This window comes from Rhodnius prolixus, unplaced genomic scaffold (assembly GCF_049639745.1).
Source record: "Rhodnius prolixus isolate KJV_2025 unplaced genomic scaffold, Rpr scaffold_6, whole genome shotgun sequence".
Taxonomy (NCBI): domain Eukaryota; kingdom Metazoa; phylum Arthropoda; class Insecta; order Hemiptera; family Reduviidae; genus Rhodnius; species Rhodnius prolixus.
In genome coordinates, this window is record NW_027411634.1 from 27,456,648 (window position 1) to 27,482,473 (window position 25,826).

The following is a 25,826-nucleotide window of genomic DNA, read 5'->3' on the forward strand; positions in this document are numbered from 1 at the left end:
TTACTTTTATCTCTGCTAGATAAATTTTATTTTCAGTAATATTAAAAATAAATAGAAAACCTTTTGTAAAATTCAAATATTAGTGCTAAATAATTTTTATTTTTAAATATATGAACTTTGAATTAAACGTGAATAAATTTATTTATTTTTTACCATATTCAATAAATATACAACACAGCGGTATTACTTCTACGAATGTTGAGACTAAATTTAAATTTTACTGAATATAAAAAATCTGCTCTGAACAGTTGCACTATTTTCTCTGATTGTAATTCTAATTCTACCAACTTATATACTATTGAAAACTCAAAATTTTAGAACATACCTGTATTTAATTCTTACCAACATTATCCTGATTGTAAGAGTCCATTTACCTCAAGAAAGTGAAATATCCATTCAATAAAATGGTACCTTTAGTAATTTGTTTTTTTTTCCAAACTCGGAATTTGAGTAATACATTTATTTAACCCGCCTCTTATAACATATGTAACAGGAGGGTGTATTATACTGAAATAGAACATTAGAGGAATACCCACCCATCTCAGCAATACCGTTCATTGAGCGCATTTTTCTAAAAAAAAAAAAGAGTTTCATATTAAGGTTATAGACTAACACTAGCACTATATAAATACTAAGTTTAAATAAAATGGAACTCCTCTTTTTAGAAAATCTGAAAAAAAGTGAAAAGCCTATTTAGTAGAGAGGTCATCCCTTTTTAGATTAAGTTTCACAGAAGGTTTTTAAATTAGTATTTTATGGTAAAAGAATGTAATCTTTTGTTAGCCAGATTAGTTTAATATTTGTGAATTTATAATTACTATATTAATGTTCTAAATGTTTCACATTTTCACGTTTTTTTTTATTTATTAAGGAATTTAATTTTTAGTTGGGTAGAATTAAAATGTTTGTTCGATTGAATTTAATTTTGTTTGTAATTCATATTGTATTTAGTTATATTATTATACTGTGATGTACACATGAAATATATGTTTTAATAATAAGATACAGTACAATTGAGTAGGAGTCAACTTCTGCTGACGGGCTTCGATCCATGCAGTAGGTGCTACGGATTAAAATTAAATTGTGTTTTTGTAAATTTAAAACAAAAATAAAATTAATAAAGCATATTATTATTATTAATGTTCTAAAATTAAACGTTTCATTTCATTCAATGCAATTTGTTAAGTTTCATACTAGATTAGTATCCAATTTGAGAGTATTTATTTTTCTCTTCCTGTGAAAAAAACCTAAATTCGCTCAGATTCATACACCTGACTAAGTCTGTCTTATCTGGGGGAATGCTGTATAAAACCCATCATGTAAAGGTACTTTAACCGCCTGGAAAACTATGTACGCAAGAAAACGATTGCAACTGTGTTTGTTATACATGTTTCCTTACTTTGTGACCTAGCACTCTACTTCTCTTCAGAAGGAAAAGAGAAGAACTAGTCGGATTGTATGGGTGAAGTTGGTGTTGGGTAGAAATGTTGAAGACCGATGTGCAGGTGTTGATATATGCGCATACTTCCTCCGGCTCTTTCACTCCTCCAACACACCATTCCACATTTATGTTATAACCCCTCATAGAATCTCCCTTTCTCACTGGTAATGCTTTTCAACTTACCTCACCTTCTTTTTATGTTACTTTTTTCCACTTTTATTCTTGTTTCCATGAAAAAAAAAACTTGATGTAATCCCATAGGACTAAAGTGTGAAAACAAGTTGAAAGTTTATTTTATTATTTTCTTGAGGAAGAAATAAGTTTATAGACAACTGTAATACTTCCTTTTTCCTTGTGAAGTTTCCAACCTTAAAACCTAATATTGGGTAAAGTTAAAAGTTCTATTACAGTACTTTACAACATGGTAAGATGTGCAATATTGTAGCCAGACAGTAATCCTTAAAAATGAAGTATAAAACTTACGCCATGAAAAAATCTCTTGCACTTTACTCTCGACAATGATATAGAGTGAGAACTAAAAAGGAAATGAGCTTTCGTGCTAATAATTTCTTTTACTGTATTATGATTATATTATTCTTTTTATAATTAGATTTTTATTGAAGGACTGCCTGCTGACCCAGTTCGATAAGTATCTGAACTTTACGATAAGAAGCCAGAAGAGTATAAAACTGGGATTTTCCTGCTATTTTTAAGTGAAAAAAATGACCCAAGAACTGAATCGGAGTGAGTGAAAAGAGTTAGCTAGTTTGAGTGATTGTGTTCTACGTTGGCAAGTAAGGGTGGATCAGAGTTGGTAATCAGCGTAAAAAGTGAAAAGGCAACAAGAAAGCTGCTTTCTTTTTTTGGAATTTAACAAACTCAAAAAAACAAAAAAGAAAATTTATTTTTCTATTGTTGAGTTTCTCTGGAGAATACTGGCGAAGATCTAGACACCTCTCAGAATATCAGTCAATAATAGGATAATAGAAATTTCTGGAATACGTAGATCCATTAGAAAAAAACTTTGTAGATAATTTAAGAAATTAAATAAGAAAAGATAAGTGAAGTGTGAAGTTCAACATGCCATGCTATATATAACAATAATAATATAGTAAATGAGTTTTGGAATAGAAGCTCCAGGAGCGAAAGAAGAAAGTTCGCCCGAGACTGCAGTTTTGAGAGTGAATGATTGTTCAAGGTCTAAAAAGAATGCGATTGGCAGGATAGAATGGACGAACAGAAAAAAGGTAATCTATGAATAGGAAATAAGAAAGTAGACATTCTGCTTCATACTAGTTCTGAATCTTGTACAACAATTTCAGTGTTCTTCTCAAAACGTAGATTGCTAATAGCAATTATAAGTCTTTGCTATATATAGGAATAGTTTTTCCGAAAATATTGGCTTTGGAGGTGAACTTTCTTAGACGTTACTTTAAATTAAAGTTAAGGGTAGTTTGTAAGCCCTTCCTTTATTATAAATGGTTCGGTACTTTTTAAGTTTGAAAAATTAAACTTTTAATAAAATGGAAAATATGTGATCTTACACTTATTTTAATAAATTTATTGTTTAAATTATTGTTTAACTATTGGAGAAAATCTGTAAAAGCATTAAAGCAATAAATTTCAAATTGTTGACAATTCGCTTCTAATAGTCTGTAGTAGTCTATTTGATGAAGAGGAGGAGGAGAAGGAGTCGATAGTAATCTAAGAGATCGAGATTATTAGGCTTTTTTAGCCTAATGACTACTTTCTTATGTTACCTGAGAAGATTCACTTGGTTTATTCCACACTCCTATTATTTTTTTTTGTGCATTACAGCTATTTTCACTATTAATATTAAAATAAATCACCAACAATTACTCCTTCAGAAAGGAAATACTGAAGAATGAATAAAATAAACAAGTATTAACTATAAAATAATTTCGTTTATTGTAAATTAGTTTATATTAATGGAATAGTTGAGGGCGTCATTTTATTAACATACAACTGTAGCAGCGATTTTGTTTTTCTCTCTTTTATTTTGTAAGAAACAATTTCTTCATACAATAAATTAATGAAGTTCTTTATACAAACAAAATCTGCCAAGCTCTTGTTAGTTAAATAATAATTTATGATCACACTTTATTCCTTTTTTTATTTTATTATTTTTACAATTTTTTTAAAAATGTAGTTTTTATTTCACAAGCAGGAATATTTCAACCGGTTCCATAATAATTCTATACAAATATTTGTAGTACGTATATATAATATATACTGGTATATAATTTTTTGAATACTGAGTTTTCTGATAAAAATATTATAAATTCCATCCATTCTTGGTTATTAAAAAAATGTTTTCTTTCTTTTTTTTATGTTCAATATCTGCATTTTTTAAACGAATGTTTGAGGCCACTTTTTAAAACATTGGATTATTTTTATTATAAAGAAATAAAATTGTATGAGATTATTTTTAAAATATCAATCAACACTTTTGATCATTTTTAATCTGGGATTGTTTAATTTTTGATTTGCAAAGTCAGAAATGCCCGTCTAATCTCAATAGTATAAAATTCTTATTTTGTTTCCTATAAGATCTCTACAACTCCTTAAAATTTTTATATTTTCGATTAGATTCCAGTCAAATTAAAAAATAGAAACTAAAAAGAATTGCGTAGCAAAATTTATCTACATAGAATGACGTTCGAAGTTTAATTTTTAAAAATTCGAATTTAACTTCTAAGTAGATTCATATCTCATGTACTTATGAAAAAAAAGTCTTGATGATGATTGAAGCGAGCTCTTTCCAATCCAGTTTTCTTAAGCAGAAAGAAATTTCTCCTTAAAAAGAGCCTGGTAATAAGGCCCTAATTTCTATCCGTAACAAATCTAGTTAGATGTTTCCATGAAGGGCTTCCACGGTCTAGTGCTAACCTAGTTTTGATTTAACGACTAAGAATAGCCGAATACCTGTGAAAAAGACAAATCTAGAATTATTCTGATCAAATAGCTTTAAAATATCCTTTAAAAAATTTCCTTCGAGGGCGGACTTCTAGGCTACTTTTCAAGATCTATTGGTTTACTGAAATAAAGCGTCGATCTAGCTCTCTCTCCCCCTTTGTGGCTCAAGCTCCTCATTAGCATGTTTTTGCGCCTGTCTTTAAACACATCATTGCCTACAGGAAAAAACTTAATTTAATGTATTTTTTAAAATTTAAATTGGGCGGTATACTGAATGCTGAAAAGGATCTAAATAGGGACAATGTAAGATTTACTAAGCCTTCCAATGTGCCTACCTATCAGGATCCCATTATTGGGCATTAATGGAACCATTTATCTGTATTATAAATGAGATATCTCTAAGAAAATGAAACCCCCTTTCACCTTAAAACCAATCAGTAAGATGCTATTTTATCGAAAGAAACAGGCATAAAAATAAGCGACCTCAACTTCTACCAATTCTATACAAAAATGAATTTCTCTTCTAATACCAATAACATTATACACATTTCATTTACAATTATTACAAAACATTACAAATTACCATTACTCAACCATTTTGACACATATTTATGTTTAATTTATATTTTTACTTTATTTTATTTACAATTGATTTTAATAATTGATATTAAATTAAAACTTTTAAAACATTAATGATTATAAAACATATTGTCTCTTTTTTTAAATTTTTGCTGATGATTAACAATATTCTTCACTTTATCACAAGATCTAATGATTCGCTTTTATTGTTTAGAATGTATGTTTTTATTTAAATATTTACTTATTACGCAGTAGAAGTTATGTTGGATCATTTGGTTATTTGCATATTATAAAGGATAGGCCATATTTGTATTAATTTGAACTATCGTGAGAGTTAATCAAAAGTATTGAGTATGAATTGATCGATACTTGGTACACTGAGATTATTACTTCTATTTTAGACGAAAAGCAAAGATAAATATCAACTTTGCTCTCCATTGGACCTATCATAAGGCGATAAAACTATCTGTTAATAGATAAAACAATCCTAAACGCTCGTTGAAGCACGGAGGTAGAATAGGAAATGTCAAACTACATTCTAATGAATCTCTTAGAGGTGCAATATTTAGTCTACGGTCACAGTCGTGGTAAAATCTTTAATAAATTTGGAGACGAAAAATAAAGAAAATCGTAATAGTGCTTTAAATATTTTAAAATCAAGAATAATTTTAACCTCTTGAAAAGTAGATGAGAAGACAAAAATTAATTTGCTGATTTCGAAAATCACATTTATTAATTGCGTAATATAAATAACAGAATGATTAGGCTATTTCAATTTATTCTATTATACAATCTCTCTTCCTCTTGTTATCTAAGGAAGTTAATTTCATTGTCTTCAATAACATAGTGGGACTTGAGAGTTTTGGTAAAAAAAACGGAAAAAAAGATTTTCTTCTTAGTAAGGTTGAGTACTCTATTACATAAAATATCAATCTTTATCACGCACCAATAGTTGAGAATAAAACGGTAGTAAACAAAAATAATAAAACGGTAAAAAAATATCAATTTTAATTCATAGAATAGTTTCATTAGTTATATTAAACCAGGAGATGTAATTATTTTTATAACTAACATTGCCTGATTCAGAGCGTTAGTATCATTTGCGAATTGCTTCATGTATTCTTCTTGTGGACTTCGGAACAAAAAAAAACCTCAATAATCCTATTGCGATTTGAAGTGTTAGGGAATTACAAATAGTTTGAACAACAAAAATACTTACTTCGCTGCAATAAAGATGTACCAAATATAGATCAATTTTGTAATCACTACTCAATGCGCTAACACACAAAAATATTAAAAATGTCTAAATTGCCAATTTCAGTCATAATTTTTAATTTTTGCCGAGCTTTCTACGTAGGGACGGACGGTAATCTTCAGTGCTTATGCTTTTGACGATTAAAATATTTTTTACGTTATTATTTGTAAGGTTAGTGTGTCTTCTGTTCGGTTTGCTTATGACCTCTTTTAAGGATGATCTGATGACCTAGTACCTAGATCGAAAGGTCAGCAAAAATAAAAATTACTGACCGAAATTAGCAGTATTCTTTCTTCCTCCTGACTTAATGAATCAGTCGCCAAAAAAAATGAACATTACTCAACAAAAATATTTGTCTATTAATAAAAATTTAAATCCATGCTGATCCAACAAATTTTTAAAAATAATGAAAATACAAAGAAAAATAACAAACTTAATAAATAAATGCCAAAATTAGACGCTTCTATTACATAAAAAAAAAAAATCGACAAAATTAGCACTGTCCTTCCGTGGAACTATCATAGTCCGGAGGTGCTGGATAGATAAATGTGAACTGTTGGCACGTAGTCTGTATGTGAGCGATCTCCGTATTATTGTTGATATGTCTATACTCGATTGTATCGGAAACCAGTGTGTGAGCTGATAGCAGGCTGGCCCCTACTAATGAGCCCCCTCCAACAAGGACAGACCCCACAGCATCCCTGCAAAAATTTACAAATATTAGCAAAACATTATTTACTATAAAATAACTGACAAGAAGGAAATCTGTGCCTTTAATGAAGAAGAGTGCAGATCCAAGCTTGCGAATTGTCCGATAATCATCATACTGGAACAAAATGTATAAGCTTTCCGAAAGATGATGATAAACTGATAAAAATCAGGACCTATTTATGCCTAAGGGCCTCCTTTTAGGGGAGCAATTTTTTTTCAGATTTTCTCATAAAGATGTAAATTCTAATCAACCCTAATCAAATCTCCTGACAATGATTCGAAAGTAAAATAAATGATGCCCAGATATTGCATTAAAAGCACTAGATGAAAGCACGGTAATAGTGAATCAATCCCTTAAAAAACACTTCTTTACAATTTGAGAAAAATGATGTCCCTAGTAATGAAGGTGCACATCATTTTGACTAATACCATTGTTTGATTCTGAGGTACGAGGGACTGACTAACGAAATTCTTTATCAGTCTAGAGATGGGCTAACCATAAGCGATCTGCCACCAATCTCGTGAATCTTCTTACCTTTCTGTTGCTGTTGCAATGGAAGAATTAAGGCCAATATGTGCACACAGTCGTTCACCGACGGACAGCTCTGTAGACTGGTGACTTCATATTGTGGACATTGAATAATAGAATTTTTTAAACACAGAAAAATCATTCACTACTGAATAAGCCAACTTTGAGTTCAATGATTGACGGTTACTTCGCAGAATTTTGTAGTTCGTAACTTTAGTAGTTATATACATACAGCAGGTACTCAATGCTTCAGGATTCTATGAAGAGTAATAAGCATTGAAGAAGAGATTAATCCCTCTCTTCTTTTAGAGAGGGGGTGTGAAAAAATATCAAAATTAATCGCATCAATTAAAAAAAGTAAATGATATTTTGCAATAATAGACACTAAGGACTTTTTTTTTCATAATCATAATTATTACTGCATAGTCTTTCGTAACAAAAAGGCTGTTATGTGTACTGAAGATAGTTCACAGAAAATTTAACAATGATTTAAAAGGAATCTCAACCTTTTTTCTCTAGCATAAGTGCAAAAACAGAAAATTAAGACTGATGAAAAATATATGCGTCATTTCAAGAAGTAGTCTATCGTATTTCTGCCAGAAGATTGAAAAATGTTATTCTCTTGCCTTTGTGAAAAGTCATGCTATAAAAGTCAACCCCACTCAAATGATGCAACCAAGTCACAATACTCCAAATCCAGACAGTTAATTCGTACATATTGGAATATTAATTTAAAATTTTTAAATCTGGCAATATGACTCCAATCATAAAACATTCTGTAAATGATATAAAGCCAAGAGATATTTTTAAAATCATGTCCTAATTTATGGACGACATTGTTTTACCTTTCTTTGCCAATATTAAAACTATGGTTTGCACTTCACGAATATATAAATATATCTGCAATCAGTAATGTAATGTGAACTGGAAATACTGTTATTTTATACAAACTAATGTAATAAAAACACAGAGTAAATTGTATCCAAATTATAAAAACATTCCCGCCTATCTTTAATCTTATTCGCCTAAATATTTCTAAATAAATACTGCAACTATGGTCGTATATACAAGTATAAAATAGACGACATAAAAAATTTTTGGAGTGATATTATAATATTTTCCAAATATGTGTGATCTCCATCTCTTATTGGTATCTTACATGTTTACACTTGATTTAACCTTTACATGTGAATGTAGAAAGGAAAAATTTTATTCAAGATAAATATATATATATCAATATAATTGCCAGTATATTTTGGCTCACATTCTTTTCAAAAGCGCCTAACATTTCTGTTTATACTATTCTTAGAAATAATCATGATTATGAAGTAACTGGAATCTTATCATAAAATATTTGTTCAACAAGTTCAAACATTTATTTTTTACTATCTCTTTTGGTACTGGAAGGTAATATATGAAATATCTTTGCCCTTATTATTGTTACTATCTTAACAAATAAAATACCCTAAAAAAGTTCCTGATGCCGATAGCCTGATTAACCCAGAAACGTCATCACTGACAATCTTCCAACATTACCATTATTTAAGCCAGAGGTATAAACGGGACTTGTAACTGGACTGGCTGCCTTAAGATATAGTGCCAATGTCTTCAAGCTAATCCATTCCAACAGTAGCTCAAAGACGGAACAACAGCCCAAAACTCTTTTGTCCAAGTTTACGATGTTCTTGTTAATTTTTTTTCCCCCAAGGAAGTCCACTTCCAGAATGATGAAGAGCTGGTTATCTTTCTCAGACCAGATCTCTATAAAAGAATCACAGAAGATAAATTTCGGTTCAGTCGACACACATTTACAGAAGTAGTTATCTGCTTCACGCTTTTCAACTATTCTGCCTTTTCAAAGTAGATCAATTGCGATTAACACTGTTGTCTGGTAATTCTTGACTTAGCGGAAGTTTAATATATTTGTATCTCATAAAATTCTAGTCAAAGCCGGATTATTTATTGAATACAGTTTTCACAAAAAGCTCATTTTGTACCATTGTATGCACAAAAACTCTGTAACACGCAACGAATTATCTTTGAAGGCTAATTTGAAAGCAGGTGTCCGCTTGTTCAGTTGCTCACCATTTATTCACAAGTCCATCACAAAACAATCTCAAAGCCAGATTCTATAAGGTCGCTAATAAGCCTCAGCACTTCAATACATCGTTCATCACAGGTGATGGAAACAATTGCTAAATGCTAGTCTATTGTCCCTTCTTTGTTTATGGATCAGTGAAGCACGTTACGGGGGCCAAAATCTCTCCTTTGTATCATTAAATTATTCCCCAAATGAAATCATTTACTACTTACACTATTGTAATTAAATAAATTTTCAAAGTTGCATACTTTTAACTTTACCTCTAAATGGTACAATTGTTTTTGTCACATGATTACGTTTTCTAAATTAATAATAATAATAATAATTTTCTATCATAAAACTTAATTTTCTACAGAAATAAGAAGTTAATCTTTTTTAACTAAATTTTTTGTTAAATTTTTGACAGATTACAGAAAATATTCCTTGTTCAGAAAACTGTAAGCTCACACTTGAATTATTTATCATATTTACCAAGGATTTTTTTTAAAGAAATTTAGCAATTTGGACTGTACAGGTTTTGATTTTTTTCCCACCGTAGTTGATTATATTTTCAGCGTTTCAGTTTCATAGTTTAGGCCAGTGGTTCTTGACCTTTTCAAAGACGCGGAACACAATTATGTATATATTTTTCTCGCGGAACACTAACATTAAAAAAATTGAAATTCGGTATTTAGCAAGAACTTAAAATTAATGAATAATAAAAAATCGAATATAATTTTCAAAAAAGATATACGAGGGGGTACCCAAAAAAAACCGGAATTATTTTTTAAAAGCTATTTATTTACAAATTTTTTACAGAACAACCTTATCCCCTTCAAAATACTCTCCATTACAACTAATACATTTGTCCCACCGGTGCTTCCACTGTTCGAAACATTTTTTGTAGTCATCTTTAGAAATGGCTGACAGCTCCTTCTTCGTTTTTTTCTTGACCTCTTCAATGTTGTCAAATCGGTGACCTTTCATGCCCTTTTTCATGCGTGGAAATAAGAAAAAGTCGCACGGAGCCAGGTCAGGCGAGTAAGGTGCGTGGGGCAGCGGAACCATGCCATTTTTAGCCAAAAACTGTGTAACAGAGATGGCTGTGTGTGCAGGTGCATTGTCGTGGTGGAAGAACCAGTCTCCTGTTTGCCACAAATCGGGTCATTTTTTGGCGAACACTATTGCGCAATTTTTTCAAAACTTCCAAATACAAGGTTTGATTGACGGTCTGACCTGGGGGGGACAAACTCTGAATGGACTACGCCTTTGGCATCAAAAAAGCAAATCAGCATTGTTTTGATGTTTGACTTGACTTGACGACATTTTTTTGGTCGGGGTGAAGATGACGTCTTCCATTGGCTCGACTGTTGCTTTGTTTCTGGGTCATAACCATAGCACCATGACTCATCACCAGTAATGGACCTTTGACAGAAAGTCTGGATCAGTTTCAAGCTGTTGTTTCAAAGCACGACATGTTACAACTCGATGTTCTTTTTGATTTTTTCATCCCTTTTCATCCCCAAATCTTCCGTTAAAATTCGCTGAACCGAGCTCCAAGATAACCCACTACTCTCTGACAGTTGATCAATTGTCTGCCGACGGTCTGTGAACACCAGCTCTCGAATTTTTTCAACATTTTCGTCGATTCGGGCAGTTGATGGACGTCCAGAACGAGGTTTGTCATTAATCGACATGTCGCCATTTTTAAACCGAGTAAACCACTCGTATACTTGAGTTTTTCCCATAGCGTCATCTTTGTAAGCTGTTTTCAACATTAAAACACTTTCAGCAGCATTTTTGCCGAGTAGAAAACAAAATTTCAGAGCTGCACGTTGTTCACTTAAACTTGTCATCATAAAAAACGAAAAAAGAACAAAACAGCGCTGGTAAAAACAATCACTGCAGATGAACAGAACAAGCCAGGCAGACAACACAGGCAGGATTGAACTGGCAAGGAATTGCGCTATACACGTCTAGCGGCAGAAATGCGTACTACATAAGCTCCATGCGCGGCAACGCAATTCCGGTTATTTTTGGGTACCCCCTCGTATGTATTAATTAAAATTAAAAAGGATATTACATAGTTTTAACAAATATATTCTGAAAATGAAATTAATCAAATAATGAACATGAAAGTACGTTGCTACAAATAAAAAAAAAAAAATCTTTTAATGAGAAATTTGTGGCTGGCGATTCTTACATATTTGAGCAATATCAGGTCTGATTTGAGATAGAGCTACCCTCATTTCCTCTTCTATATTAGTAAGTCTTTCTCTTTTCTTGGTTTTTATGTTGGTTAATGTTGAGAAACCCAACTCGCAAAGATAAGATGTTGAAAATTGTATTAAAACTACGAGTGCCTTTCACTCTTTCTTACCTTTTCTTACCTTGTTTTCTTATCTTTCTTACCACTGGTTTAGGCGAACCTTAAGAAAAATACTTGATTTGTATAGAAATTATTTGTAACCAATTAAAATATTATTATAGTCAGGTGAAAGCTGGGTATTCTTTTTGGATAGAAATCCAAATTCATCAACAGTTGCTTCCAAAAATTTCATTTTAAGGTTACGGTCTGTTGACAGAGAAACTAATTCTTCTTATTCTTGTAAGGAAAATTGAGCATGCGATGTATCAAAAATGCCAAATGCATTTCGTATTCAATCATAAAGAAAAGGAACGATTTTTTGTTTTCATATCTTTCTTAAGTTTCTAATTTTCAATACATTTTAAATTGAAATTTCGCGGAACACTTGGACCATATTCGCGGAACACCGGTTAAGAACCACTGGTTTAGGCGAACCTTAAGAAAAATACTTGATTTGTATAGAAATTATTTGTAACCAATTAAAATATTATTATAGTCAGATGAAATTGCTTTGGTCAACTTCTAGAACAAAAATGTTTTCAATAATTGAAATAATTTTATTATGAAAAAATTTAAATAAATTACCATTGCAAAAAATTATAAAAAATAACAAGAAAAAAAATCAGCTGAATAAAGTAATTAAAATAATAATAAAGTAAGAAAAGAGAAAAAAGTAGTAAAAGAAAATTAATTTACAAAGCTGAAAGGGTTTTGACGGTGACATACACGGCTCTAGATACTTTATATTTAAATTTAGTCTGGACAGGAGGGTTGTGTATTTGTGTGTGCATTTGTATATATGTTGAGGCCTCCAAAATGGTAATTGGGATAAGATGAATATTCATAAGATTGCACCCAAAATACACATCCCTTTCTCAGCTAGACGCACACTACCTAAGCGAATACACAAGCAGGATATTGTTATTAGAAAATTTATGATAAGATCAAAGTTTTTTTTTTTTTAACATAATTATGTAATACAAAAACTAGAAATTATAGATGTAGGAAACTGCGATTCTGGAAAGATAAAAAAAGAACTTCATGATCACATTAGAAATATTAATCCTAATTAGTTTTAACTAACCAAAAGTCCAATAAATGCTTAAAAAAATAAAACGTTATTTTGATAAAAACTCATTACGAAAAAAACTCACGATTCCGATACTAGCAATAAGTACAATTAAAAATGACCACTTTACTAAAATGTTTCCGAGTACATTGTGTTTTTTTTTTTTTTAAACACACAGAAAAATATTATCCAAACTTGCTTTACAGATAAAGTAATACCAAATTAATCAATTAATAGCCATATCCAATCAATATTAGAAAATGGCGGAAATAAAATTTTGCTAAACTAGAACTCCCCTTTAAGACAAACTTTATTTTTTCTTTTTCTCTCAATAGGCACAAAATATTTTTGGGGAGGAACTATATGATTAATAACTCATTGCCTAAAATAATTAGGTCTGACTTGAGGTTTGCTTTCCATAGTCTCCGAAATATTAGCTAATACTTATTGGTAATAATGCGAAAGTTAAAATACAATAAAGCAATTCAATTAAATAAAAACGAGAAGCAGAAAATTGAGGCAACAATCCATGCAAAATGTTTTTTCAATTTAGTGCAATTTAATAAAATTACTTATCAAGCATTCTATTCGACAATCGCTTTGCTGTGATGATGATAATGATCAACTAATTACCTCTGTTAGACAATGTCCTCGTCGGAGTTGACCTCTTGTCAAATAACAGGTTGTTGTTGTGGGGGTTGCGGTGGTTTGTGATGTTTTCTAGGAGGCCTAGGGCAACTCGAACCAGAACTTGGACTCGAACCAGACGACCAATTACCACCTTGTTCTGATACGCCCAATACACCAGCATGAAGGATACCAGTATGTCCTAAAGTTGCGTACCTTTAAAAAAAATTCATTCAGATTTAAATGGGAACTATCTGAATAACCTAAACTTTACTTCGTTTAGATTACAAAAGTTTTATATTTTTTTTCTTGAAAAATCTCCACAAATAAATGCTCAAATTACCTTCTAGCGTAATCTTGGTACGCAGGCGTAGTCCTTTGGGGTCTTAGTGTGTAAGTACCCAGAGTTATTGGTACGGTTGTACCAGCCATTTGTCTTTCTTGTTCCTTTTTACAGGATTGACACTGAGTCTCTTGAGCTGTGCTACATAGATCAGGTGGTTTGGTTAACAATGGCCCATCTAGACTCTCTTCAAACGAGGGCACCAGAAGCTCTTTATTGACCTTTCGAAACAAATAATTAGACGCACTTTAATGGAATCATAAACATGATCTGAAATTAAGGATAGAAAATCGGGCATATTCTCTATTTCAGCAATTTTTTAATTAATGTTTATTTAAAGGTATGATAATTTTGCACCCCCTAAGATCTACCTACACCAAACAAAACAGAATTCTGATTAAGCCAATTAGAAATGAATGTTCATTAATAAATTTGATCAACGCACGAACAGTAGGTGGTCCTAAAAAATCTGCAGCAACAGAACTTCTTAATACCTCCATTCTACAAAACTGTATTCTAAATAAATAAAGCAAAATAATTAAGTAATAGAGGCTCATTAATACTAATTCATTATAAATGTTTTCACGGTAAAGGGAAGTTTTTGATTTATGTACGTAGAAGGCACAGCACAGGTGTGCTTCATATTTAAACATACAGTACCTTAAGGACTTCAAACTAAACCCCTTGAGGTTTTAAACTAGATAGAGTTGGCAGGATACTCAGTGACTATGGCAGGGTATATACATCCACTTTGTAACTCACTGAAGTATAATATTCTAAAATAAAATTAAAACTTTTCCAACAAAACTAACTATTTTTATACTCCAAATTTCGAATGAGGGTATAAATAACAGTTTTAAAAACATATAAATTTTAAACATAACTAAAACTTCATTTAAAAATTATATAAATAGGTAACGAGTTTATCCAGTGTTTTGAATGAGTTCTAAGCCATCGAATATTTTGTTAATTACTGGAAAAAATCGAACTGAGTTGGACTTAATACGAACGGTTTTGTCTAAGTTCAATTTTAATACTAAAATGGCAGTTTTAAAAGACGGTAACTATGATAAACTGCTAGCTAAATGAGAAAAAAAATTACCTCTGACGGAGTTCTGACGCCGTAGTCTGAATTCCGAGATCCAAGAAGCTTACGTTCAGCCCCAGGCACAACAGCTCTCACCATATGTTCAGCAGTGGGAAATCTTCTAAGATAAGCAGTGATACACAATACTGCAGCCACTTCTGCTAAAACGAACGCGGCTCCCGCACTAAAGAAGGACCATCCGTATCTATACTGGAAGCCTGGACTGCTACTTCGGCGAGGACGTTCCAATGACACATCGCTTACTACAGAAGCGAATACTACTAGTCCGCTAGCTAATGAAAGACCTGAAACAGAGGTAATTAAAATAATAATAATAAATCTCAATGTAAGTTTATGGAGTAAGCAATAACAAACTGATAAATTTTAAACCCACGTACTCTTATGACTACTTAGATTAAAATATTTAGTTTTGAGTGAGCAGTAAAACTTTTTAGGGCGATTTAATGCTTAAACTACTTTAATATCGTATATGGCGATATCTTCAAAAACATGACAAACAACGACTTCAACCACAAATGCAAAATTCAACAGTTCTAATAACAACTCCACACTGCTTTTTAGCTTTAGCAAATGTGTAACTTACAAAAAGAAAAAAAAGTTTGCATTGTTGAATTGTTGGTCTGCATTTTACGAAAACAGTAGAGTTTTATAAGTTAAATAACTGAATTACAAATTACACTGTAGGAGAAATGTAAAGAAAAATAAAATAAAAATACTACAATCTGTAGCAGTTAAAGGCCACCCTAAGTCACAGTTCATTCACTCATAACAGGTTTCCGTGGTGTAGCGGTTATCACATCTGCCTAACACGCAGAAGGTCCCCAGTTCGATCCTGGGCGGAAACATTTTTTTTTAATTATTTTTTTTATTTTAGAATTATTTTTTAATCATGTAAAATAACAGTGCAGGGTATTGATCAATTGGTTTCCGTGGTGAAGCGGTTATCACATCTGCCTAACACGCAGAAGGTCCCCAGTTCGATCCTGGGCGGAAACATATAATTTTAGATATATACATATATATTTTTAAGTAATTAATATTTTAAATTATTTACTAAAGCTTTCATAGCTATGCTGAAACGTCGTTTTTGTGAACTACCATTTTCATTTTTTATTAATTGAAATTCTCTTGTCAAGAAAAGTAAAAAAAAAACGGAAGAAAAAGAAAATGTTTTCTTTATAACGACCATGTCTGAAGATACCACCTGCAGAATAATTAATCGACGGGAGCCTTGTTTCACCAGGTTAAGTTTACTTCTGGATTGTCCCCATCCCATCCAATTTTCCTCCTTGCGAGCATATCTTGTTAACTTTGCCATGACTCTCCGTTCTTCACGTGTAAGTTAACATCCACTCTTATAGAGCAACATGCACCATAGGTATTCTCTCAGTACACAAGTATTTACATTCTGCTACAACCATCTCATTTAGCGCTCAGCACATTTATCCCATCTTTTAATATTTACACGTCATATTTACTTAAATATTACTATCGCAAAGAAGGAAAATATGTTTAGCTTATCATTCAGAAACGTATTTACTTTTGTAGAATCAGGGAATTACTAAAAAAAAAAATCCCTCACAGCATAACTCACAATTTCAGCACTTTTATCATACTCCTAACAAAAGAGGGGAAATCACACAGTAATACATGTGCCACCACAGATGGAACCTACTGTAGCAACTCCATCATCGCCGAAACTTGTTACAAATAATGGAATACATTGGCAGCACTTCTTTGCACCAAATGGCAATAAGAAAATAAAATCTGTCTAGTGCTGCAGACATACAATAGTATAAAAGAAAAAAAAATATTAGAAAAAGTAAGGGAAGGGATTAGCTGAGTGGTTAGCGAGCTGGACTCCCACGCGGAGGTCCCGGGTTCGAATCCAGCTGCTGACCCTTAGATTTTCTCTTCCTAGGAGCTTCTTACAGCTCACTGTCCGGTGATGGACAGTGTTGTCTGTAACGAGAGAACACTGTCCGGAGGCCGGCAGTGCACTGAAAAAAGCTCCAGGCGCCAATAACCATAGATGTTGACGCGCCTTAAATCATAAAAAAAAAAAAATTAGAAAAATTATTTTAATTAACAAAAGTATGAATTAGAATTGAGGAACATTGAAATAAATTAAACTTATAATAAAACTTGTAGGTTTGAACTACTGAGTTTATTTTAGAAAATAATTTAGGATATAAATATGGCTAAAATAAAAACAACAGGATTATAAAAACATGGCCCAGCTGTGCTTTCTCAGCTTACTATAAAAAGTTCAACTTATCTCAATTTATTATAAAACATTAAAGTTGAGTTGTAGGGCCATCACTTGTAGGTAGGTTACTCTTTAAACACAATACACGATTCAACTACTCATTATTTTATCGCGACATATTATGTTAGAAAACTTGACTGCCCTCATTAGATCGATCTGAAATCTAGATTGGCTTCATGAATCAGGTGTGAGTTAAGGAGGAGTAAGAGTATATATGAGAGCAAAAGTTTTTATTAGTTGTTTTATAAATGAAACTTTATTTTCCATTTGATGAATCGGTACTTAAATGAGATTAACTGCAATTGCAAGTAAAATGTAAAAGATCACTATGGACAGAAAATAGGCTAAGACGCTGAAGAGAATAGGAGCTTTTTTCAGTGCACTGCCGGCCTCCGGACAGTGTTCTCTCGTTACAGACAACACTGTCCATCACCGGACAGTGAGCTGTAAGAAGCTCCTAGGAAGAGAAAATCTAAGGGTCAGCAGCTGGATTCGAAAATATCACTATCTCTGAAAATGAAATCTGTAGTGAACTAATTGGCCGAGATGTCCGAGATAAAGAGAATCAGTCCAAGAACACTTCACAGCATAAACAAAAAAGAATATATATGTACCCACCTACTGTTGCTACCCACCTATTGTTGATTAAATATTTAAAAAGATAGGTATGAAAAAATATAAGTTCCACAATAAATCCATACGCCAAACTCGATCAAATACTTGCTCAATATCGAGAGTTTCCGAGCATTTTGCTTCAAAAGACGAAGCAATGAGTTCTACATTACTAAGACGCAAATAAATACTAAGGAATTCAAACTGATAATGAAGCAATATATTTAAAGCATCAAGAAAAGTTAAGTGAAAGAGTATTGTTCATCGTTTTTGGTGACCGATTCATTAATCCAAAAGGACGAGAATGTTGCCAGTTTCAGTCATAATATCTTTGAACATAAAAAAAAAATGTTTCACAGCCCTGAAGATGACCCGATCCTTTAGGTCTCGAATGTTTGGCAAATAAATGAAAAATTAATGACTGAAATTGGCAATATTCCTCCGTCTTTATAGTTTTCAGATAATGGTGTTTAAAAGGGAGTTTATCTAGTGTTTTTCCATTAGATAAGAAGGTTTTCAGTATAGGGATTATTGTAATTACTGAGATTTACAACGTTGAAGTAAATCGACTAATTACGTATTTCAAATTTTTCGAGGCTTTTTACAGAATGAATTGTCAACTTATTTTTTAAACTTTGTTTATTACAATCTACAAAAACCAATCCTAATTTAAAGCGTTATTCAGGAAATTAACTTCTCCATCTGCTCTGATTTAACGTCCACATAATAAAAAGTTATCAAAATTAATAAAATCATCTGATTTTAAAAAGATATTATCATTTCGGTTTAATATAAATTGTTATCCTTTGATTGGATCAACTCTTTTTTAATAATTTTATACTATCTCTAAAATAAACATGATGGGCATTATTACTGGACGTGCATCAGGTATTATAATGATGTATAAATAATAATCATTTATGTACTTAAAATGGAGATTACTAAGCACAAATTAATTTATCTACAAAATTACTTTACATCTATCTCCAATAAAAATAATTTTAAAAATGGTCGAATGAAATGGTGTGCATGGTGAATTTTTAAAAAATTAATTCATCAAATATTGCATGTTTTTGTTTTGTAGAGATGAAATCTATATATTTCAGGTTTACTAAAAGTTAATAGGAGTCGTTTAATAAACATTGCAGGCACTATCTCATTATCAGACGTAAATGATGAAGTAAGTAAAAATTAACATTTTTTATGAAGGAGTTGGCTTGATAGTATGGTTGACTTGTTAGCCGGAGGACACAGGCTCAAGCCTAGGCATAGTATTCTAAGATCTCGTGTTCTGAGCTATTGGGTGGAAACAGAATGTGTGCTTAAAGAGACCAACTTACTGGTGAACAGTATATACAATTTATAAAACCTGATTAGATTGAAATTCTTTTATTTATTTATAGTAAGAAAAAGTTGAACAAAACACTGTTAGGTTAGGTTAGGTTAAAAAAAAAGATACTCCCAAATCGTATCGGATTCTAATTGATTTGGAACTTTTGAAAATTTATAGTTTTTGAGTCTTACACCGCTTATCCATGATAACTGAATTTAGTATTTTTGGACACTATGACAATACTTTCTGAAACAAAGAGAAGCCAGGAAAATAAACTGGATTGCCAAAGTATTTATTTTATTTGGTTTGCAGTTTTACAAACTAGTAAAGAGTTTATTGGGTCTATAGCATGAATGTGTTGCAGATAAGAGACGTGTGGTAGCCGAGTCATGGAGACGCAAGTCAGTGCCCAGATCCGACTGGAAAAAACTTGTCCCTACAACCTTTAACAAGTTTAAGCAAAGAGGCCTTCTTCAGCCTGGCCCTTTTCCTTCTCCATCTTCACTGCTTCATTTTTGTTAAAGGCAACTTTGACAAGTACTAGTTTCACCTAGTTAAAGTCACCATCGTTGTCCCCTTCCTCAATGTTATCTCTGTCTTTATTCATCCTTTTCTTGTTTTTTTTTTGTTTAATAACTATTATCCGCCTTGTGCACTCTTTCTACTTAAAAAACTTCTGCTACATCCTTGAATGTGAGCGAAAAACTTCAATACAGTTGACAGCTGAAAGAGAACTGCAGCACCATCAACTTCATTCAATTAGAACTTCACAAAAGATTATCTTAGAGAAGTTGCTCTTCTTCTAAAAACAAAAACAAAAAAAAATATATATAAGAAAAAACATAATAATTAATCTGTAATTGTTATAATTACTTTTTTCGGAATGTGATTATTTTCATTCAAGAAAACAGTATAAACAAAGATTAGGTTATAAAACTATTAATTATTTTAAGGATACAATCATTCGAGATTAAAATTTTCGCTATTACTCGTCTAAAAATATTTTTACTGTCTCTTTTATCAGGGTTCAGCAACCTTTTTTCCATTTTCGGCACTTTATTTCATAAATAATATTTTAATATTTCATTCTGGTCTACCCCACCAAGAGATTTTCTGTTGATGCAAAACATTTTCGGTGGGGTGGAATCCTTTTTTGTTTTAGAGAAACACGGAGGTGTTGTATACGTAACTAGGAATTTTCTCCACCTATGTTTTTATTTCTAATGATTGTTATCGATGTGTTTACTTCACTAAGCCCAAAATACATCTAATGAGACTTTCTCTCATGATACCACTATTCATATAATAAGCAAATCCATAAAAAGGGTCCCAGGTTCATGCAGCTTCTCTAGGAAAGTACCAAGAAGTGCAGCGGATCACTCAGGGATCACCACTCGCTCTGCCAACTAATCCTTTCCATCCAATGCCTTCTGATGTAACCTGGAGAAGATTCTTTCAAATTAATAGAAACTGGATGGATGCTAATTCTAATCCAGTTTCCTCTTCAAGGGGTAGTTAGGACTCAAGAGCAATACAGCCTTCCCAATAAGTTTTTCGACACTCTCTAAAAAGGCTGTATTTTACTACATAAATTTACAAATAATTTTGAGGTATTAACAATTTCATAGGATTTTTCATTAGCTGTATTTTGTAAAGTTATCTTTAGTTTTTTAACTGCGCTTAAATAACAGAATACCGAACAGAGTATACTTGTAATAGGAAGAAATTGATATAAAAAGAGTTGAAGCTCTTGAAGAAAGCTCAGCAATATGGCCGACGGCACTGTATGACAAGATGGTAACAAATCCTTCCACAACTGAACGAGAAACACCATCGCAACACTACCATATTCTGTCACAGCCACCCAAATTGGATTGGAAAACGGATCTAAGTTATAGGTTAGTATAAAAAATTTGTTCAACGAAAGCCTTTTAATGGAGGATAGATAGTAGCGGTAATACTTTGCCAGAAATAATCTATTACCTAACTATCTAGTATCGCTCGACTAACCATATCTATAACACATTTATATTTTTCACAAAACTCTGTTCACTAAAACAAGGGGAAAACTTTATCTGCATAACTACAGTTCGGCCCAAATTTTTATCTATTTGAAGTAGTGAACAAAAATAAAAAGACTGTACCTAAACATTACTCTCATAACAATAAAACCATTAAGTTTTGTATGACCTAATGAAAAATAGGTGAAGAAAATCTACAGTATAATTTAAGGGCAATGAAGGAGGGTGATCGAGGAACGAGCGGGAGCCAATCGCTTGCTAAGAGGATGTTCTATGGACTTCCAGAGGTAGTGTCTCCGAGGAGGTCTCCTTTAAGGTTATGATGTAGACCTGTGGAATATGGTAAGTGCATTGATAGCGCTTCAAGGCCAGCGATCGGAAAGAATATAGGAGGCCTTAGTATGATTTTAATGTAGGATCACCAAGAATAATGATGGAAGACATTTTGATATATGATTTTTATAAATTTGGTATCTTTTATGATATTCACTCAATAATTTTTTCAAAACGATTAAGAAGGAAGAAAAATAATTGCTTTCGGAGGTCATTCGTCAACTATCTTTTTAAATAGGGTCATTTTCTCATACTTTTGGAGTTTAGATTCTTCCCAAAGAAATGGAGCAATGCGTTCGATGGACAATTTTTTTTTTTTTAATTGCAGCTTTAATGAGATGATAACAAGAGATAAATAATGAAAATTATTTGTTTCAGAAAAGTAATGGGCGTAATGGGTGGTCTTGGTTGGATGAAAGGAAACAGAATAAGCAATGAGCGTTCAATGTTATCATTTTCACCATCTGATGAATCTCATTATATCAAACATTTCAAGCCGTTAATATGAGAATATGAACTACTATTTACTTTTATTTGTTCGGTGTTAAAATGTTTTAATAAAGTTTATGTCTTCTCTTTAACAAGTTGTCAAGTAATAAAATAATAAATGTTTTAATTACCATACTTTACTTTTCTTGGAATTTGTTTTGATCTGAGTTCCAAATTTTTTTAGATATTTATTTTAGATTATTAGGTTTTCTCTTCTAAGGATTGTATTGCTTAAGAACTAGTGTATTTGCACTGAATGTAGATATATTATAATCATCACAAAAACAGATGCTGCAAAAGAATTCTAGTAGAAATCTTCGTTGCTCTTTAGTGAATGGTTCTGTGTCTCGCCAGCCAGCCAAGTCAGTGGTATTTTGGTTTTTCTCAAGAATAATTAGGCCTAATGATCTGAATTACTTTTAGCCTGAATAACCAAGCTTTGGTAGGCGATCTTAGCTTTCTGGCGAATGGAATATATAGTCAGAATTCAAAGTAGTCATAATGTGCTGAATAGTGACTAGTTCGACCAGTTACTCCCCACACTTAACAGTAACATCGAGAATTTCATGTTTCTATGTAGTTCTTCGCCTTTATCTCTGGTCTTGAACAGATAAGACCTTCATTTTCATGAGTTCCCCATAACTCAACAGACGGTCGACACTAATATATCTACTACATATTATTTATTAATTGTTATTATTGTACATTATTTTTAATATTCATAATAACAATAATTAGAGAACTTTATGCCTCGTTACTAAAAATATTTCTTTAAATTGAACAAAAACTCTGTAAAATTGTGTTTTATACGAAAAAACAAATTCAATTTATAAAAATAATGCTACTAGCATTTATTTTTAATCCAGATGCTGTGCGTATTCATCCCATTTTCCTATTATAAAACCATTTCTTTTGGAAATCATACGATAGATGTCGGGAGCAGAAAAAGATTTGTAGGCAATCTTGCTTCACTAGAACAGTCAAATAAGTACATAGCAAGAATTCATTGCCAACTCATTACTATGCAAGTATGCCAACAACTGATTTGGATTGTGAGAAGTCGAAAATCTTACAGTTTCTTCTATTTTTCTGATTTTATTTACAGTGATTATTTTAGCTTAGAGATATTTTTGTAATCAGGCTATAAGCCAATAATCTTTCATTTGGATTATTTATAAACTAATTTTTAAATTAAAAACATTTGATTTTAAGCAATTCATGGGCCAACGATATTAGACTAACTTCAACAGGATTATCATTATCATTATTAGGAGGGCGAATGCTTGCTAAAGCAATAAAAACCTCTTTTAGGCATATGACTGCTTTGAGAATGCCAAGAACTGTGAATTTTTCATACGAATGTCATTTCTTAAAGTTAGCTAGTTATTTCATTAATTTCTTATCCAACAGTTCCTTTAAATCTGCCATATCATTAAAATTAATATTATTATTTAAAAAAACATTAATTTAATTTAATATTTCATCAAGTAAATAGATTTAATTTAATCCATAGTGGCTTGCAAGTCTGATTCGAGTTGAACTGATATATTGAGACAAAACGAAAATGTATAGTTGATTGGATAGGCTTGTTTGGTCAGACAGCTGTATTGGATGTAATTTGAGATAGTAGTGTAAGAGTCAGTGCTCTACATCCAACACCTCATTACTAAGTTCGCTTTAATTACAATGTCCGCGCTTCATTCAATGCCTTACTCCATGGCATATATAAGGCAGTTATCTGAATTTATGTACTCCACAACAATACTTAAATGAAACTATTGTAATCACTTTTAAAAAGGCTTCACATCTACCGAAGTATTTACAAATTTGGTGTCACTGTATTCCTTAAATCCTCAATTACAGAAGTTCCCTAAAAAAGTGATCTGGTTTTTCGAATGATGGTAAAATAAAGTGCCGAACAGAGAAACTGTTACCCAACTAATTCCATTTCTGATTATCAATCTATATAGCAATTTTAAAATCTATTTGCGTCATAATTGATATTTGCCTGTACAAGATATGATTTTGCAAGGTATGTAAAATATTGCATAATGTTGTTTTTTGTTTTTTTTTTTCACATGATATGTAAATTATTGCATGATTAATAGAAAGTAAGTTGGGCCAAACATGAGGCAGGCGTCTGTTTGCTGCCAGCATCGGTGACTAAGGTAACAAGTTAGTAGACCAATTGTCTTCTTTTTTAAGAATTTTAAGATATCAGTAATTACTAAATTAAATAGACTCTGTATTACAATCTTTTTTGGAGATTTGGACTTGGAGATAGTGCTTGAGTTCTACTGGTCTACTTAATGAAACTAGATTACAAAAGAAGAGTCACTTAAATTATAACTTGTAATCACAATATGGTGTTGCGGTAATGATTAAAAACTAAACGAAATCCTTATAAAATAAGATGTTCTTGTTTCAAAGGAAACTGGGCCGGCAGAATGCTAAGAAATGGGCCAAATAAAAGAAGATCTAAATTGTAAATAAAGAAGTAAGTAGGTGTTATAAGTTTGACATAATAATGGTATAATTAAACGCTTAGTAATTAAACCATATTTATGAATCTGGCGAGAAAAGTGAAAAAGCCATTCAGACTGGATTAGAAACTAAGTTTCCTCTAGCAGAAGAAGAGTACATCGAAAAGCATTTTTAATGATAGATGCTACTGTTCAAATCGATATTTCTATGTCAGATTTTGAGTTCACTTTAAATACTTTCCGGGTAATTTGTGGCTGCTCTCAAATAAATAAATGAAAAATATTAAAACCAAAAATACAATAAAATATAAACGATAAATGAACCTGATCAACTAAAAAAACTATTTTGGATAAAAAGAAATCATGTGGTTTTAATATCATGTTTAGCTAACAGTGAGAGCCATTGTATGTTTATATTATGTTAATACTTATAAGTTTGTACAAATGAAACAGCACATATAATTTAAATTTAATGATGTGACATTAAGCAACTAAAAATGGTCTACTAAAGAGATTGTTACAGATTAGTACATATTTTTCATCACGCACATATCTCTAGTTTTGGAAAACGAAAATAATAAGAGCGAAATTAACAAAAGCTAAAAAGCCTCAAAAGTTGTTCCAGCTTACAGTAAAAGCCAATTTGTTTTCATTAGTTTAATGAGCAATTTCTTATGTCTGTGAGAAGAGTGAAGCAAAAGAATAATCAAATCTCTGAGTATAATGAAAAATATTGTAAGTTATGGCAAGTAATTTTTCTTTCCATTGTATTAATTATTATGGGTTCCTTTTTGGTACATCATTTATCAGCTGGTTCTTTTTATGAGCGATAATATATAAAGGGAGATATAATGTCTCAAGAAATTGGCTTGCTAATGAAATAGAATCTGGTGAATAGAGCTAAAGAGTTTCTCTTGGTATTCACATTTCTATTTCTTTTAGTATGAATTAAGGGCACAGAACATTTCATTGTTTCGCAGATATTCCTAGATAAGTAGACGGAACTTTTCTGCATGGACATTGTGATGTTGCGACTAAGTAATCACAAATTATAGGGTAGAATAGGATCCGTCTGCAAAACGGTAGCTCCATAAAATAACTACAGTCAACTTTTCTACAAATTAGCAATGATACTGTTCTGAATTTTTACCGGCTAAACCAATTCCAAGATTAGTCGAACGGTTAAAGGCAAGGTGTATGATAGATCTTGAGTTCGATTTTTTCTTTTAAGAAATTTAT

At 31.6% G+C, this 25,826-nt stretch overlaps 2 protein-coding genes and 2 non-coding genes across 6 annotated transcripts in view; 3 read left to right on the plus strand and 1 right to left on the minus strand.

Annotated features, from left to right (window-relative positions):
- Window positions 1-3,439: 3,439 nt before the first annotated feature.
- The window catches only part of LOC141460118 (voltage-dependent calcium channel gamma-5 subunit-like), a 434,126-nt gene continuing 411,739 nt past the window's right edge, over window positions 3,440-25,826 (minus strand). For all 3 annotated transcript variants that reach the window (XM_074139806.1, XM_074139807.1, XM_074139808.1), the window contains 4 exons: window positions 15,042-15,331; window positions 13,940-14,160; window positions 13,603-13,812; window positions 3,440-6,913 (listed from right to left, as the gene is read on the minus strand). In XM_074139806.1, coding sequence (XP_073995907.1) covers window positions 13,641-13,812; window positions 13,940-14,160; window positions 15,042-15,331 — 683 coding nt within the window. In that variant the 3' untranslated portion in view covers window positions 3,440-6,913; window positions 13,603-13,640. The remainder of the gene's footprint in view (window positions 6,914-13,602; window positions 13,813-13,939; window positions 14,161-15,041; window positions 15,332-25,826) is intronic.
- On the plus strand, window positions 15,820-15,892 carry TRNAV-AAC (transfer RNA valine (anticodon AAC)). The gene has a single exon. It is a non-coding gene; the product is annotated as a tRNA-Val (tRNA).
- Window positions 15,971-16,043, plus strand: TRNAV-AAC (transfer RNA valine (anticodon AAC)). Its single transcript has one exon. It is a non-coding gene; the product is annotated as a tRNA-Val (tRNA).
- LOC141460120 (uncharacterized) lies at window positions 18,661-22,239 on the plus strand. Its single transcript, XM_074139810.1, has 4 exons — window positions 18,661-18,816; window positions 19,035-19,108; window positions 20,981-21,159; window positions 21,994-22,239. The coding sequence occupies exons 1-4, from the start codon at window positions 18,786-18,788 to the stop codon at window positions 22,121-22,123; spliced, it is 414 nt and encodes a 137-aa protein (XP_073995911.1). The 5' UTR covers window positions 18,661-18,785; the 3' UTR covers window positions 22,124-22,239.